This window comes from Leptidea sinapis, chromosome 24 (assembly GCF_905404315.1).
Source record: "Leptidea sinapis chromosome 24, ilLepSina1.1, whole genome shotgun sequence".
Taxonomy (NCBI): Eukaryota; Metazoa; Arthropoda; class Insecta; order Lepidoptera; family Pieridae; genus Leptidea; species Leptidea sinapis.
The window spans coordinates 5,004,474-5,018,599 of record NC_066288.1 but is presented as its reverse complement, the minus strand read 5'-3'; the positions used below and the strand labels follow the sequence as shown (position 1 = coordinate 5,018,599).

Below are 14,126 nucleotides of genomic sequence, written 5' to 3'. Positions count from 1 at the left end.
GGCCTATAGCTACTCGGATTAGCTTTAGGTTTATTGGGTTTTGGGATACCGATAACAATGGAATCCTTCCATTGTTCGGGGAACGCGCTGTTAGACAATAGAATATTAAAAATGGTAACCAATAAAGTAATAAGAGTCGAGGGTAGGATTTTAAGAACCCTATTGTTTATAGTGTCAGGCCCCGGGGCCTTCTTGGAGTTAAGCTCCTTAATGATTAGCTTCACCTCTTCGTAAGAGGTGGGTTTTATTACATCGCCTGAAGGGAGCGGAGCGACGTTCAACTTCACGATCAACTTCGTCAACGTGTGTCGGGTCGGCTGCTGCATTTGGAGAGCACTGACTCTTGAGACTATCGGCGAGGCATTCAGCCTTCTCATCGTCATCGAGCGCCGGCTGCAGTCCCGGTCTGTCCAAAGGAGGCATGACAGTGGGCGGCTCCTGTTTGAACGCGCGAGGCAGCTTCCAGAAAGCCACATGTGATGGCTTAAGGTTGCCGAGCAAGCGGTCCCAACGTTCGCCGCGGAGTTCCGCGATACGTTACGCGAGGTGGCGCCTATTCTCGACCGACGGATACCTATCGTAAAGTCTAGTGGCTCTGTGCTTCTGTGTGAGTAAGTTCCTGACCTCTGGAGGCAGGTTTAGGCGATGCGGTTGCATCGTCGGAACCTGCCTGGAGCAGGCCTTGATCCTATTCTGTATATGTGACGTCACATGAGAGATAGCACTGTGAGCCGTGTCGACCGAGTCGATGACGTCCGGTATAAGGTCAAGGTCGTCGGACTTGATAGACTCGAGATCCTTTTCCAGCCGTTGCCAGTCGATCACTGTTTTCGTCGGTGGTTGAAAGTTAACCGGTGGGCCTAGATTTAGGACGACGGGCCGGTGGTCTGACTCTAATTCGTGAAAAACCTCGATTGAATTTACATTGAGCGTTACGTTCTTAAGTAACGCAACGTCTATAATGTCGGGTCGGTGCGCGACGTTATCCGGATAATGTGTTGGTTCGTCGGGTGCTATTACTGAAAACTTCAGCGTGTCTGTCAGCGAATCTAATAAATTCCGTTTCTATTTGTGGCTCTACTGTTCCAGCTGGAGTGTTTGGCGTTAAGATCGCCGCCCACTATGACTGTGGCCCCGTGGCCGAGTAATGCTTCTATATCTGTGTATAATACTTGTTTGTTGGGCGGAAGATAAGCTGAAATAACAGTGTTCGGCTGGTGATTCGCCATACTGACCCGGATGGCAGAGGCCTCGATGTTAGTGAGGACCGGAGGATCTATAGGTATACAGTGTAGAGACCTTTTAAAATAAATGAGGGTGCCGCCCATACGGGTGGTGCGATCATTCCTGACTAAGTTATAATTAGCGATACGCGGATCGCGTATACGTGGTTTTAGAAATGTCTCTTACACTAAGAATAGGTCTAATTGATGTTCGTGAGCGAACTCCTTCACCAAGTCTAGTTGAGGCTTAAGGCCTTGGGCGTTAAAATACGCTATACGGAGCGTATGTGGTTTAACCCATCCGCTTACGTAATTAGGCATCGCGAATGTTTTTATACTTTCGCCCTATATCGGTGAGGACACGGAATATTTTGCCGTTGTCTGCCATAACTTGCAGGAGCGACGGCGGGTCGTCCCGGACAGCCTCCAGCCTGCTGGCCAGGGCTGTGATTTCATCTATGTCGAACAGCTCTGACAGTTCGAACATGAAGGCAAAGGTGCTGCCGCCTTGGTTACCTGTTACCACGGACGCGGGCGCCGGTGGCCTCGGTCGCGGGACCGACGCCGCCGGGCGGGACGCTAGCGGTGGCCGGAGGGGCGCGGGGGCCGCGAGAGTGGCCTCTGTGGCAGCGTTGGCAGCCGGAGGAGACCTTGTCCAGGCGTTTACCTTCGGAGGCGGCGCAGGTTTGAAGGTCGGAGTGAACTCCACCTTCTCTGCTCTGCCTTGCGGCTGGCGGCGCCCTGGGTGACGCTTGTGTTTGGGTGCCTTGGGACACCCACGATAGCTCGCGGGGTGCCCCTTCTCCCCGCACAAGACGCAGGCCGGGGGCTCCGCGCATTGCGCTGGTCGAGGGCACTCCGGCGTGCCGTGTTTTCCGAGGCACTTCACATACCTCGGGGTGTGTTCGCAGTTGCGTGCCGAGTGCCCGTATAACTGGCATCTGTGACACTGACCAGGCCCCCCGCGGTTGCGAGGAGCTTCGGCGCGGATGGCCTAAAGGGAGCAAACCGATTTAATATTAAAAATTTCCTTTCCCTCTTGCGTGAGGTCGAGGACGACGAGAACCATGTTAAATGGTTGTTTGTTGGTGGTTCCGCGCATACGGTGCACCTCGTGTGCAGGGTAACCCTGCTCTTTGAGGTCCGACAGAATGTCGGCCTCGTCTAACTCTCTGGGGACGTTCCTAATAACGACTCTCAGACGCTTCTCCTCAGGCAGGGCGTACTTGTGGAAACCCACACTCAGCTCTCTAAGAAGAGATGTCAAGGCGCGGTGGTCCGCTACCTCTTTGGTCTCTAGTTTGATGAGAGATTGGTACGTCCTCGCCTGGAAGGAGAGCGTCTTCGGGATCCTATTTTTGATAACCAACCAGCGGCCTCGGTCTCCTATAAAAATAGGAGGCGGGCGCTTGGTCGGAGGCGGTACGCGGGCTTTAGCGGGCGCGGGCGCGGACGCGGGAGTGGAGCCAGTCGTGGCCGCGGCTTTCTTGGCGGGTGTGCCATCAAGAGAAGGCGATTCGCGACCGCGCTTCATCTTGCGACTGACGGTGATGAAGCCGTCAGCATCCGACGCGACACTCTCCGCTCTCGACGGTAGAGCGGTTTCCGGCTGGGCCGGTGAAGCACTGGAAGCCTGAGGGGCTTCCGTGCGGTCAGGACTGACCGCGGGGACCTTAGGGGTCGCCTGCGCGTCAAAGTACGCCTGAAGGACAGGCGGACGGGCTGATCGGGTGATTTCGCTTTAATAGCGGCATCCACTGTTTCGTTGATTGATTCTTTCATTAGCGGAGCGATCTTCTCCGTGAATAACCTATCTAGTAGGGCGCTTAGAAGGCCCTCGTCGGCAACCATTGGTGAAGCCATGGTTGTCATATTTAATAACTAGGTTGAGCGGGCAACAACCCCCGCTGCCCGAGTCAGGCAGAGGGGGAATATAATAATTAAGTGGACAACTATAGTTAAGTTGTACACTTGCATATTAATAAATAATATTAATAATAATAAAGTATGCAAAATTAAAAGAAATTAATAATAATAATTAAGCCTAAGACTTAGCTTTGCTGGATGTAGACTGGCTGGGCCAGAACCCCGATGCACGCTGTGCAGGCCCCCGCGGAGAAGACACACACGGCACGAACTGCAACTCACAAACACACACGATTAGCGTGCAGAATCGCGAAACACAGCACAGGTGCTAACTAACACGATCGTAAAACCGGGTAATTAACACAGATAATAACTAAGCTACGTTTCGCGAAGGAACGTAACAGGTGCGAGACTCAAAGAGTCCCGAACAATAGCGCGCGATAACAATAGCTAGCCCAGGTGGCCTGAGCAGATAGTGCAATAACGCAGGTAATAAAAATATTCGAAGGACGACAGATAACGCGGCACGTGTGCTCGCGTTGCCTGCCTGAATCGAACTGTGTCCATGGCATGGCATCCAATATACGATAATTTATATTTATATATAGTTTATTCTGTATTACTTCATATATTATTCTGAACACTAAAATGACCTTCAATGAACACCTATCAGAAATAGTCACCAGGTCATACAAAAATTTAGGATTTATTCTGCGCGTCAGTAAACCTTTCTCAGACATAAAATGTATTAAAATACTATATTATGCTTACGTAAGAAGTATTCTTGAATATTGCAGCAATATATGGAACCCACGATACATAACACATGTCCAAGAAATTGAAAACATACAAGCAAAATTTTTAAAACATATTAACTATCGCGCACGACACAATTATGTGGACTACCCCGAATCTTGCAGGTTTCACAATATGATGACACTTGAGGACAGGCGCATGGTTCTGGATCTCTCTTTCCTTCATAACATAGTTCATGGTAGGATCGACAGTACAGAGATAACTGAACTATTCATACAATTACGAGTACCGTCAGCTCGCACTAGACACACGCCTCTATTCCAAGTCCCGCTGAGTCATACTAATTATTATGAAAATTCGGTAATCTGTCGCACTCTATGCAACTATAATAAGCAATTCAACAGTACTGAACTTTTTAATAACAGTAAAGGCTGCTTTAAAAGGAGTGTTAGTAAAAATCTAAAGGAAGGTTAAATTTAGAGTAATTCACAAACACACACACACACACACACACACACACACACACACACACACACGCATGCACACACATGCACACACACACACGCACTCTCACCAAACCCCACACGCACAAATATCATGTCTTTTTATAAATATTGTAAATCCATTATTAGATGTAAGTCCTACAAAATAATATTATTATAACCTATTTTAAGTTCTGTGGATTTTGTGATGTTTTAAATAAATAAATAAATAAATAAATGTTAAAATCAATTAGGAGTGAGAATTTACTCTTCTTACAGTAACATAATATTATATACATAAAAAATATTTCATGTAATTATTTAATGTTTTACGTCTTTTTATAACTTTGACTTAAAATATTTTAATTGGCATATTATTATTTATCGAATTAAAATATATAAACTGGTATTAATATGTGTGGAAATTATATTTTAATCTGATTGGTGATTTGTCAAATACATACGACACTTTAAACCATTTCTAACATCTTTTGCTTACCATGTTTGATGCAAATAAAGAAATATTATAAATGATGAAAGACATTTGATATTAGAAGAAACTTTTGCTACCAATATATTGTAGGTGCTAAAAGTTAGTTTGGTTGGCATTGCAGCAAACTTGTAACTTAAATTACTCAATAATAAATTATACTCGTTAAACTATCCTTGATTTTGTTTCTGTGGCATCGTGCTACTCAACGGATTTCATAACTCCAGGATACATTTTGGTTTCAAACTTAATTTCTGTAATTAATCCCAGAAGTGAGGGTTGTCATGGCAGATGACATGATAATTAATATAAACTTGGTCAATTTAAATTACCTACATATTTACTTGCCTTAGGGTCACTGAGAGCCTTTCTTCTGCATCGATGCTCTTCCTCATTGTTGTCTCCGAATGTGTTGTGTGTGTATACTTCCATTCTCGGTACATCCCTACAGTTCCGCCGACAAAATGACCGAAAGTGTGCGTCATGTGCGTTGAGTCTGTGAAATATCTGCCAAAGATATTTTGTGCGCAATGCAGACTTTTTGTAAGCCGCAGATTGAGTCTACGGCACACAAAAAGTGTATCATCTGCGATAGGCGTAAAAAATAAGAAATTATTTAGATTTGGATAATCAGCTAATTTATAGAGCAATAATTTAGCGGCTCATTAAAAATGCATGTTATGATTGCAGATTATGATTTGAATGCAAGAATAATAATGTCATCTTTGGTATTTATTGATTTGAATGCGTGCATTAACGCATTGAAGAAGTTATGTCATTGTGAAAAGATCAAGGAACCCGAGAAGCAAATAAGTAATATTTCAATTCAGATTAATAGTACATTACGATACGAGTGCGCAAAGTGCGCAGTTCCTGCATTCGCTTCACTCGTGCGGGAACGACCTACGTGCGCAAGAGTATCGTATACTATTTTTCCTATTAAGTTGCGCAAAGTTCAACCACTATAATTATTTTCAAACATTCCCGCGCTCACCACATTCCCGCACGCTCAGTTACATCTTGTTGTACAGTTGCAAATGCATACGCAAAATCGAACTTTGCGCACGATAATAGGAAAACAATTTTTCTTCTAAAGTATTTACTAACAATTGTATTTTTTGCAGAACAGAAAAAAAATACTCAACCTAATGTCAGGTATGGCGAATATCTACAAAAAAACTATATTCAATATTGCGCAACACACACGAAGCAATTTGAAGGAAATAAACCCTTGCCATTAGGCAACAAAGTGCGGCTTCGAAGTGTTGAGGTAAGTTTTTTTATTATTATAGTTTAGATTTCAAATAGAGAAGGGTAGTGTTCTGAATAGCTGTTTCACTTGATTCGTGGCGCCGTATTCCACCTTCATACGAGACGCTACAAAATAGGATATCATCCCCAACATCTGGATGTGTGGCGGTCTCACTCCACTGTCCTCTTTTCAAGGAGCTTTCTTCCCCGTACTACAAAGTTATGGAATGAGCTTCCTTGTGAGCGGTGTTTCCGATACGCCATGGGTACCTTAAAAAAAATCGACTGCTGTTACAAGGTGAGCGGCGGAGTTCACTTAACACCAGGTGACCCGTACAAACGAGCGTACGTCTTCCTTTTTCCTAAAAAAAAAATCTATAGTAGATTTTCAAAAATATCGGTTTGCGAGTGGTTTAATTATTTCTCGTTATGATTTCTTAAAAATCGATAAGGGTACATACATTTGGGAATATATTATGTATGTTCCCTTATAGACTCCAAAACAATTGGCCGAATTTAATGAAATTTTCGGACCAACTTTAAATTAACTCTTCAGTTATGTGAAGTTTGGTAGCGATTGTATCATCAAAATCTACTACCGTTTTGTTATACTTTGGCAAGGTCGCATTTGGACATAAAACATATTACATCGCAGAAGTTCTAACATTGAATTAAGATAGGTATAGGTAGGTATAAGAATAGGAAGCAGCCAGGGTGGCTGTTTTAGACCGGTGATAGTGCTATGCGGTTGACCGTAGCGGTTGGCTACATCTATGACGACGTATTCGTTATTGACGCGGTTAGCTATTTAGATCTGTAAAGCTTTATACATTGTCATACATTGCCAAACGAACCGGCAAATCCCTGCGGTCAAACGCATAGCACTATCAGCGGCCTTAAGGAGTGAGTCTTTGTCTCTTTTCCACATTTTATATTTTGTAAATTATAAAGTGTAACCTTATTTGTTCCAGAGCTACGAACAACTTTGCAACGATCATTCTTTTGTAAGTTTGTTTTTGTATTTTACTTTCCTTTTTTTTGTTTTTGTTTGGTGCTCTTATCAGAATGTTTTTGTATTGGAATCACCAGCTGAATCCAAACCATGCATCACCGTATTTTAAATATGTATAAGTGGAAAATAAATAACAATTTTTACATTTAGCGACTTTCACCTCTTAAAGCACGTTTGCACAGGATGCCGGCTAGATTATGGGTACCACAACGGCGCCTATTTCTGCCGTGAAGTAGTAATGTGTAAACATTACTGTTTCGGCCTGAAGGGCGAGTAGCGAGTGAAATTACTGGGCAAATTAGACTTAACATCATATGTCTCAAGGTGACGAGCGCAATTGTAGTGCCGCACAGAATTTTTGGGTTTTTCAATCATCCTGAGCTGAACGTCCTGCTCGGCTCGACCCTTGTTTTTATTTAAAAAAATAATAATAATACGTTATTATTTTAATCCAGCTCGAGAAACGAAAGGAAGGAAACAAAAAAGAAAAACGCGTGGAAAGAGTTTGTACCTACAAGTTTTGGGAGCCGCCCAGTACATTACGTAAGTTTATATCTAATATATAAAATTCTCGTGTCACGGTGTTAAACATTGTAGCTCTCCGAAACGGCCTAACCGATTCTCATGAAATTTTTAGTGCATTTTGGGTCGGTTCTCATCCCCCTAAATGTTAAGGGTGGTCAACACGATTTTTTTTTTTTTACTTTGTTTAAATTTTAAATTTAAATTTGTTTGATTATGAGTCACCGTTAAAAATACATACAACTTCAAATTTTCACCCATCTACGATCAACAGTTATTTTTGTATCGCGATTTTAATATCGGCAATACAACGTTAGCTGGGTCAGCTAGTTTTCATATAAAATTAAAGCGCCTTATGATAACATTTAGTAATTACTCTTTGCGGAAAATATTGTAAGAAAAGTTAAAATATCATGGCGAGTCATATGACTGTATGTAAATAGTTGTTTCGTCAAACGGTGGTAGTACCAGTGGGAGGCTCCTTTGCACAGGATGCCGGCTAGATTATGGGTACCACAACGGCGCCTATTTCTGCCGTGAAGCAGTAATGTGTAAGCATTACTGTGTTTCGATCTGAAGGGCGTCATAGCTAGTGAAATTACTGGGCAAATGAGACTTAACATCTAATGTCTCAAGTTGACAACCGCAATTGCGCTCAGAATATTTGGGTTTTTCAATAATCCTGAGCGGCACTGCATTGTGATGGGCAGGGCGTATCAATTACCATAAAAGAACTAAAATATTGTAAATTTCCTTTTCCAGGCAACACAGATCCGAAAATGATAGCTTTAGCCGAAAAGGAGCGAATGTTCAAATTAAAAGCTAAGCCACGGTTTAGAGCTCCGTACCCAAACGTCCAATATTTAGTTGGAGGAGTTACTTTTAGTGGCGGGAAACCAGTATATACTATATCTGGTAAGTCAAAATATATCTGACTAGCTGTTACTCGCGACTTTGACCGTATTTACCAGCGTAAGCATATTAGTTTATGTTCCAGTGCCACATGCATGTATACAGGAAATTCGGTCTATAACGCGGTAGAGTGTTATAGGGGTATTTTGTTGACGTCATAATTCCTCATCAATAATTAATCACAATTCGTAACAAGTATTTCCAATTGTTTGCCTAGTTTTTCTTTTTTATTAAATTTTTAATACCCAATAATTAATAAAATAATTTAATTTTGTAATAACAGTATTGGAAAATAGGCAAAGGTACGCGAAGTTAATTATGAAGTGTACAAATCATTATAAATTTCACAGTACAGAAATATGTAATGTGCGTAATATGATAACACGATATAGGGACGATTGCCTACTATAGAAAACAATCATAATATTATGTCTCGCATCGTTTTAAGGCGACACTAAATGCTAGCGACCTTGAGCGATATGAGTTCACGGCTGCCGGTCCGCCATCTATGTAACAAAGCCAATATTTTCAAACTTCTTGCGTGGAAAACATATGTTTACAATCCTCGTTATTCACTGCTAATCTGAATATAATAACCTAAACAAAAAAGTACAAGCTATAAGAATAACTTTTCTGAGAGAAGTACCAAAAAAATGCGTCACGCCATGCCAAAAAACTTGTTTAACTTCAAAGAAAAGTGGAAGTTCAAAAAGGCTCGGCAGTGTTAACTATAACCAACAGCAATCATTAGCAAGACTTAAGGATATGTGTAACAGGATTAAGTAGTGTTCATAGCTCGAAATGCTATACTTTCACCACAAAACTTGTCTAAAAACACCATGTTTGCGTGTTTTCTGCTTACTCTTCGCCTTAAGGCAGCGCTCGTACTAAATGTGTCTTTCTAAAATTTTCAAAAAATTACTCCCTTCAAACTTTTTAAATTACCTCTTTATAATATTAGTAAAGCCATAACCTGAGAGTTTAACAAGAGTATTATTTTTCTTCTCGTATTTTGTAGACATATAATTATTATTTTGGTGGTAAAAATATAAGCTTTATATGAAACGTCAAGAAATGGTTTCAAGTATGCGCTATTTTGGCGATTTATTGGGATAGCAGCCTTAAAAATATGTCAATACATAATTTATTATTATTTCAATCGTATGTTGCAGGGAATTTCAAAATATTTTCCTTATAATAAGAGATAATTAGAGACATAATTTACTTACTCAAGTAATAAGTTCTAAATATATTATATCTAATTGATATAAATATCATTTTAAGGTGTAAGCATACGACCCACCGGCTATATACCTATCAACTATGGGACATGTTTTGCAAACAATGGATTCGTGACTCACATTGGTGGCTTTTGGAAGTTCCCGATTGTAAAGAAGGAAGCATGTGACAAAACTTGCGACTGCCTTACTAAATGGTTTTTATATTTTCTTTAATTGAAGTAGTTTGACCTCATATCTATCTATATATATAAAAATGAATTGCTGTTATTTAGTCTCGCTAAAACTCGAGAACGGCTGGACCGATTTGGCTAATTTTGATCTTGAATTATTTGTGGAAGTCCAGGGAAGGTTTAAAAGGTGAATAAATATGAAAGTGTTCGGAATTAAATAAAAACAACAATTTTGTTTTTCCTGTGATGTGTCCCCCGTCGTCCGATATTTGTTTTGTATGGACATATTTTCTATGAGAGAATTTATTGACGCACGGTTTGACAGTTCTGCTGTAAAACAATTTCATTACGACAACAGGGTGCATATTTTACGAAGTAAGTTTTGATTTTATGATAAATAATTGACAAATTCATAAAAAAAAAAAAAAAATTATTTATTATATACAGAACAACGTCTGTCGGGGCAGCTAGTACATATATAAAAATTAATTACTGTTCGTTAGTCTCGCTAAAACTCGAGAACGGCTGGACCGATTTGGCTAATTTTGGTCTTGAATTATTTGTGGAAGTCCAGGGAAGGTTTAAAAGGTGAATAAATATGAAAGTGTTCGGAATTAACTAAAAACAACAATTTTGTTTTTCCTTTGATGTGTCCCCCGTCCGATATTTGTTTTGTATGGACATATTTTCTATGAGAATTTATTGACGCACGGCTTGACAGTTCTGCTGTAAAACAATTTCATTACAACAACAGGGAGCATATTTTACGAAATAATTCTTGATGTTATGAAATATTATTGACAAATTCATTAAAAACAGTATTTTATTTATTATATACAGAACAACGTCTGTCGGGTCAACTAGTCTAATATACACTGGCCTGCAAAAGTAAGTATCACACTTTTCAAATAAATTTTTTTGCTTTACTATAGAAGGTAGAGATTTAAGATTAAAAACGTTTTGTTGCAAATTTTATAGGCTTTAATTCTTAGAAACTAAAATTATACATTAGTAACATTTTTAACTTAAAAAAGATAAAACAATGAAAATAGATATTTTTAGTTTAGTGTAAAAAAATCAATGTTATTTACATACAAAACATGTTATTTAATTTTTAATAACTGGTATTGCCTCCTCGAGCTCTGATTACAGCTTCGAGCCGGTTTGGCATACTGAACACTAGGTTTCGGAGCCGATGTTGGGGAATATTCTCCCATTCTTCTACCAGGGCCTGCTTTAGTGCCCTGAGGGTAGTAGGTGGTGGTCTGCGATTTCTGACTAGCCTCCCAAGCTCATCCCAGGCGTGTTCAATCGGGTTGAGATCAGGACTTCTTGATGGCCAAGCCATCACGCTGATACCGACCTCCTGAATATACTTTTGTACGATATGAGCCGTGTGTGGCCGGGCATTATCATGCATCAGCATCGATCCATCACCCATATTTGCTAAATACGGCCCTGCATACTCATTGAGAATCTCTTGAGCATATCTTTGCCCAGTGAGGGTGCCATTTTCAATGGCTACTAGCTCTGTGCGACCTTCTGAAGATATGCCAGCCCATACATGTACACCGCCTCCACCGTATTGGACTCTTTCTGAGATGCAGGCTTGAAGGTATCGCTCACCAGGTCGCCTGTAAACACTTCGCCTTCCATCAGAAGTGTAAAGGGAGAATCGAGACTCATCTGCAAACAAAATTCTTGACCATTCTTCTTCATCCCAGTGCATGTGTTCACGGGCGTATCGCAGTCTCGCTACTCGATGCTGTCTCTCGAGTTTTTGGCCACTCGCTGGTCTTCGGGGTTTCAAATTTGCTTCAGCAAGTCTTCTTCTCACTGTACTGTCACTAATGTAGTCACTCCGGGTCTGAAGTAGCTGTTGCTGGACTTCAACTGCATTTTGGTGGCGATTTCTTAACACAGTGGAAATAATATAACGATCTTCTCGGGCACTGGTTCACCTGAGTCTGCCATACAAGGTCTCCTCAGATGGTGTCCAGTCTCTTCGTACCTTCGCTTTACCTTCTGGACCGTTCGTACCGTCACACCCACCATTCTTGCAGTGCGACGCATACTGATGCCTAGTTCCAGAAAAGCCATGATCCTAATACATTCTTCAACTGAAAGAGGCATGATAAATAAATGTTATGTGCTGTTTAGCATAAATTTTTAAAACAAGACCCATCGATCTTGAAAAAAATTTAAAACAGTAAGAAAAATATGAATGGTAAAATTGTAATTCGGAAACGTCCACTTTGAATAAGGAATGGTTTTGTTTTTGAAGTTTTTTTTCAGCCAATTCTTAAAAGAAGGTTACCGACTATAAAGTTTTTATGTACAAAATTAAATTCTCTTTGGAGTCCTTTTTATTTCGAAAGTATATCTTGTGAACTTAAAACGTTATCCCAATTTTCAAAGTGTGATACTTACTTTTGAAGGCCAGTGTATAAAATTTTCGTGTCATGGCGTTAAACTTTGAACTCCTCCGAAACGGCTTGACCGATTCTCATGAAATTTTGAGTGCATATTGGGTAGGTCTGAGAATCATTTATTTTTCATCCCCCTAAATGTTTAGGGGTGGTCCACACGAAATATTTTTAAATTTCTAAGATTGTGAGTCAGCATTAAAAAATTCATACAACTTCAAAATTTCACCCATCTACGATCAATAGTTACTTTTGTGTAGCGATTTTAATATCGGCAATCCAACGTTTGCTGGGTCAGCTAGTTATAATATATTATGTTGCTAATTTGCATGGTCACTATATGACTATGCTACATACTATTGTAAGTTGGAATATGTTTTTATAATGCTAAATTCTATAAAACGAAGTATGGTCGGGGTAAACCGGCAAAAGGAAATTGAAATATTTATATAAAAAAAAACAAGTTCAAAAGTATAAAGAGAACAAAACGTTCTTTGAAATGAAGATTGGTAGGCCCATGATAGACGTGTAGCATATAGACAGACATAGCGTCTGAGAGAGTAAAAAATATCTAAGGGAGATATTGCGAGATAGAAAAGGGAAGCGAATTTATTATTACTTTAACCGATTATAACACTAAAACTAAGGGATTGCTTGTAACTAATTCTAGTAGGCTTCATACGATACATAATAGCTTTAAGCGTAAATGTATACACTTTTATAATAGTGTTCCAGCCACTGTTCAGGTATTATTCTATAACTAAATTTAAATATTTTATAAAAAAATGGCTTTGTCGTAAATCCTACTACTTCACAGCTGAATATCTAAGTGATCGAACAGCCTGGTACTATGATTATTTTATAGCAATAGCAATGACAGTACAATATTGTAAATTTCGTTAAAAAGAGCGCAAAAAAACGAATGTTGGGAGATTTTCTTGCGTCGCTTCTTCTCTCTCGAGCGTCATTTTTTCCTAAGCGGTTTAGTGTCTAGTCTAGTATTATTAGAAATGACATCAAAAAGAATTCTTAAGGAATCAATTTTGAGTAAAATAAATGCCTTTTTTAAGCCTTTATTAGCTCCTTAGTATTATGAATACTGACCCACATTGACAAATCAAAATTGGTCTCGCATTATTGGGTTGTCAGGTTGTTTGTACGCAGATATATTCTAAGTCTTCGGGTAAGCCAGCTTATGAGCGATGAAACACCAAAATGCATAGGAGCAATAACCACATGATATTCTAGAGGATATAAAAGGAATAGAGATATTCAGTATATTCGATAAGAGGATAAATTATTGAAACAGATAGGAAGACCAATATGCACTGTAATGTCGCAATATCGGAGAAAATGGAAGACCTTGCGTGAGGCCTTTGTTGAAAGATAAACAGTTAAAAGAAAGAGGACGCAAACTCTTTAACAGTCTCTGCATACTGTAATTAAGATTATTATTTATATAATGCGAATCTGCGCACGAGACGATAACCCTAGAAAATAGCTTATATATATGGCTCGGAAGTGATATTAGGTCAAAGGTTTCTTAATTATATATATATTTAATTATCTGCCGTCTCATACGCAGCTTCGACGACTTCCAGCCTATCAAACAAATCAATTCCGAAAAGGCTTTAGCACAATAGACCACAAACACACGCTGTGGCAGGTGTGGAAGACGGAGGAGTATTACCAGCCACTATGCTTGGCGTTCGTGGACTATTCTCAAAAGCCTTTGATTCGATCGAGACTCGGAGCTTCCCTGCTATATTGAATCA

General features: G+C 40.0%; 1 protein-coding gene across 2 annotated transcripts in view; it reads left to right on the top strand.

The window, feature by feature from the left end:
* LOC126971585 (uncharacterized) overlaps nt 1-14,126 on the top strand; it is a 31,578-nt gene that overhangs the window by 7,838 nt on the left and 9,614 nt on the right. The window contains exons 4-9 of one of the 2 annotated variants that reach the window (XM_050817903.1): nt 5,508-5,630; nt 5,942-6,087; nt 7,040-7,072; nt 7,536-7,623; nt 8,365-8,517; nt 9,799-9,949. In XM_050817903.1, the coding sequence (XP_050673860.1) occupies nt 5,508-5,630; nt 5,942-6,087; nt 7,040-7,072; nt 7,536-7,623; nt 8,365-8,517; nt 9,799-9,949 (694 nt within the window). The remainder of the gene's footprint in view (nt 1-5,507; nt 5,631-5,941; nt 6,088-7,039; nt 7,073-7,535; nt 7,624-8,364; nt 8,518-9,798; nt 9,950-14,126) is intronic. The other variant, XM_050817904.1, reaches the window with a different exon arrangement.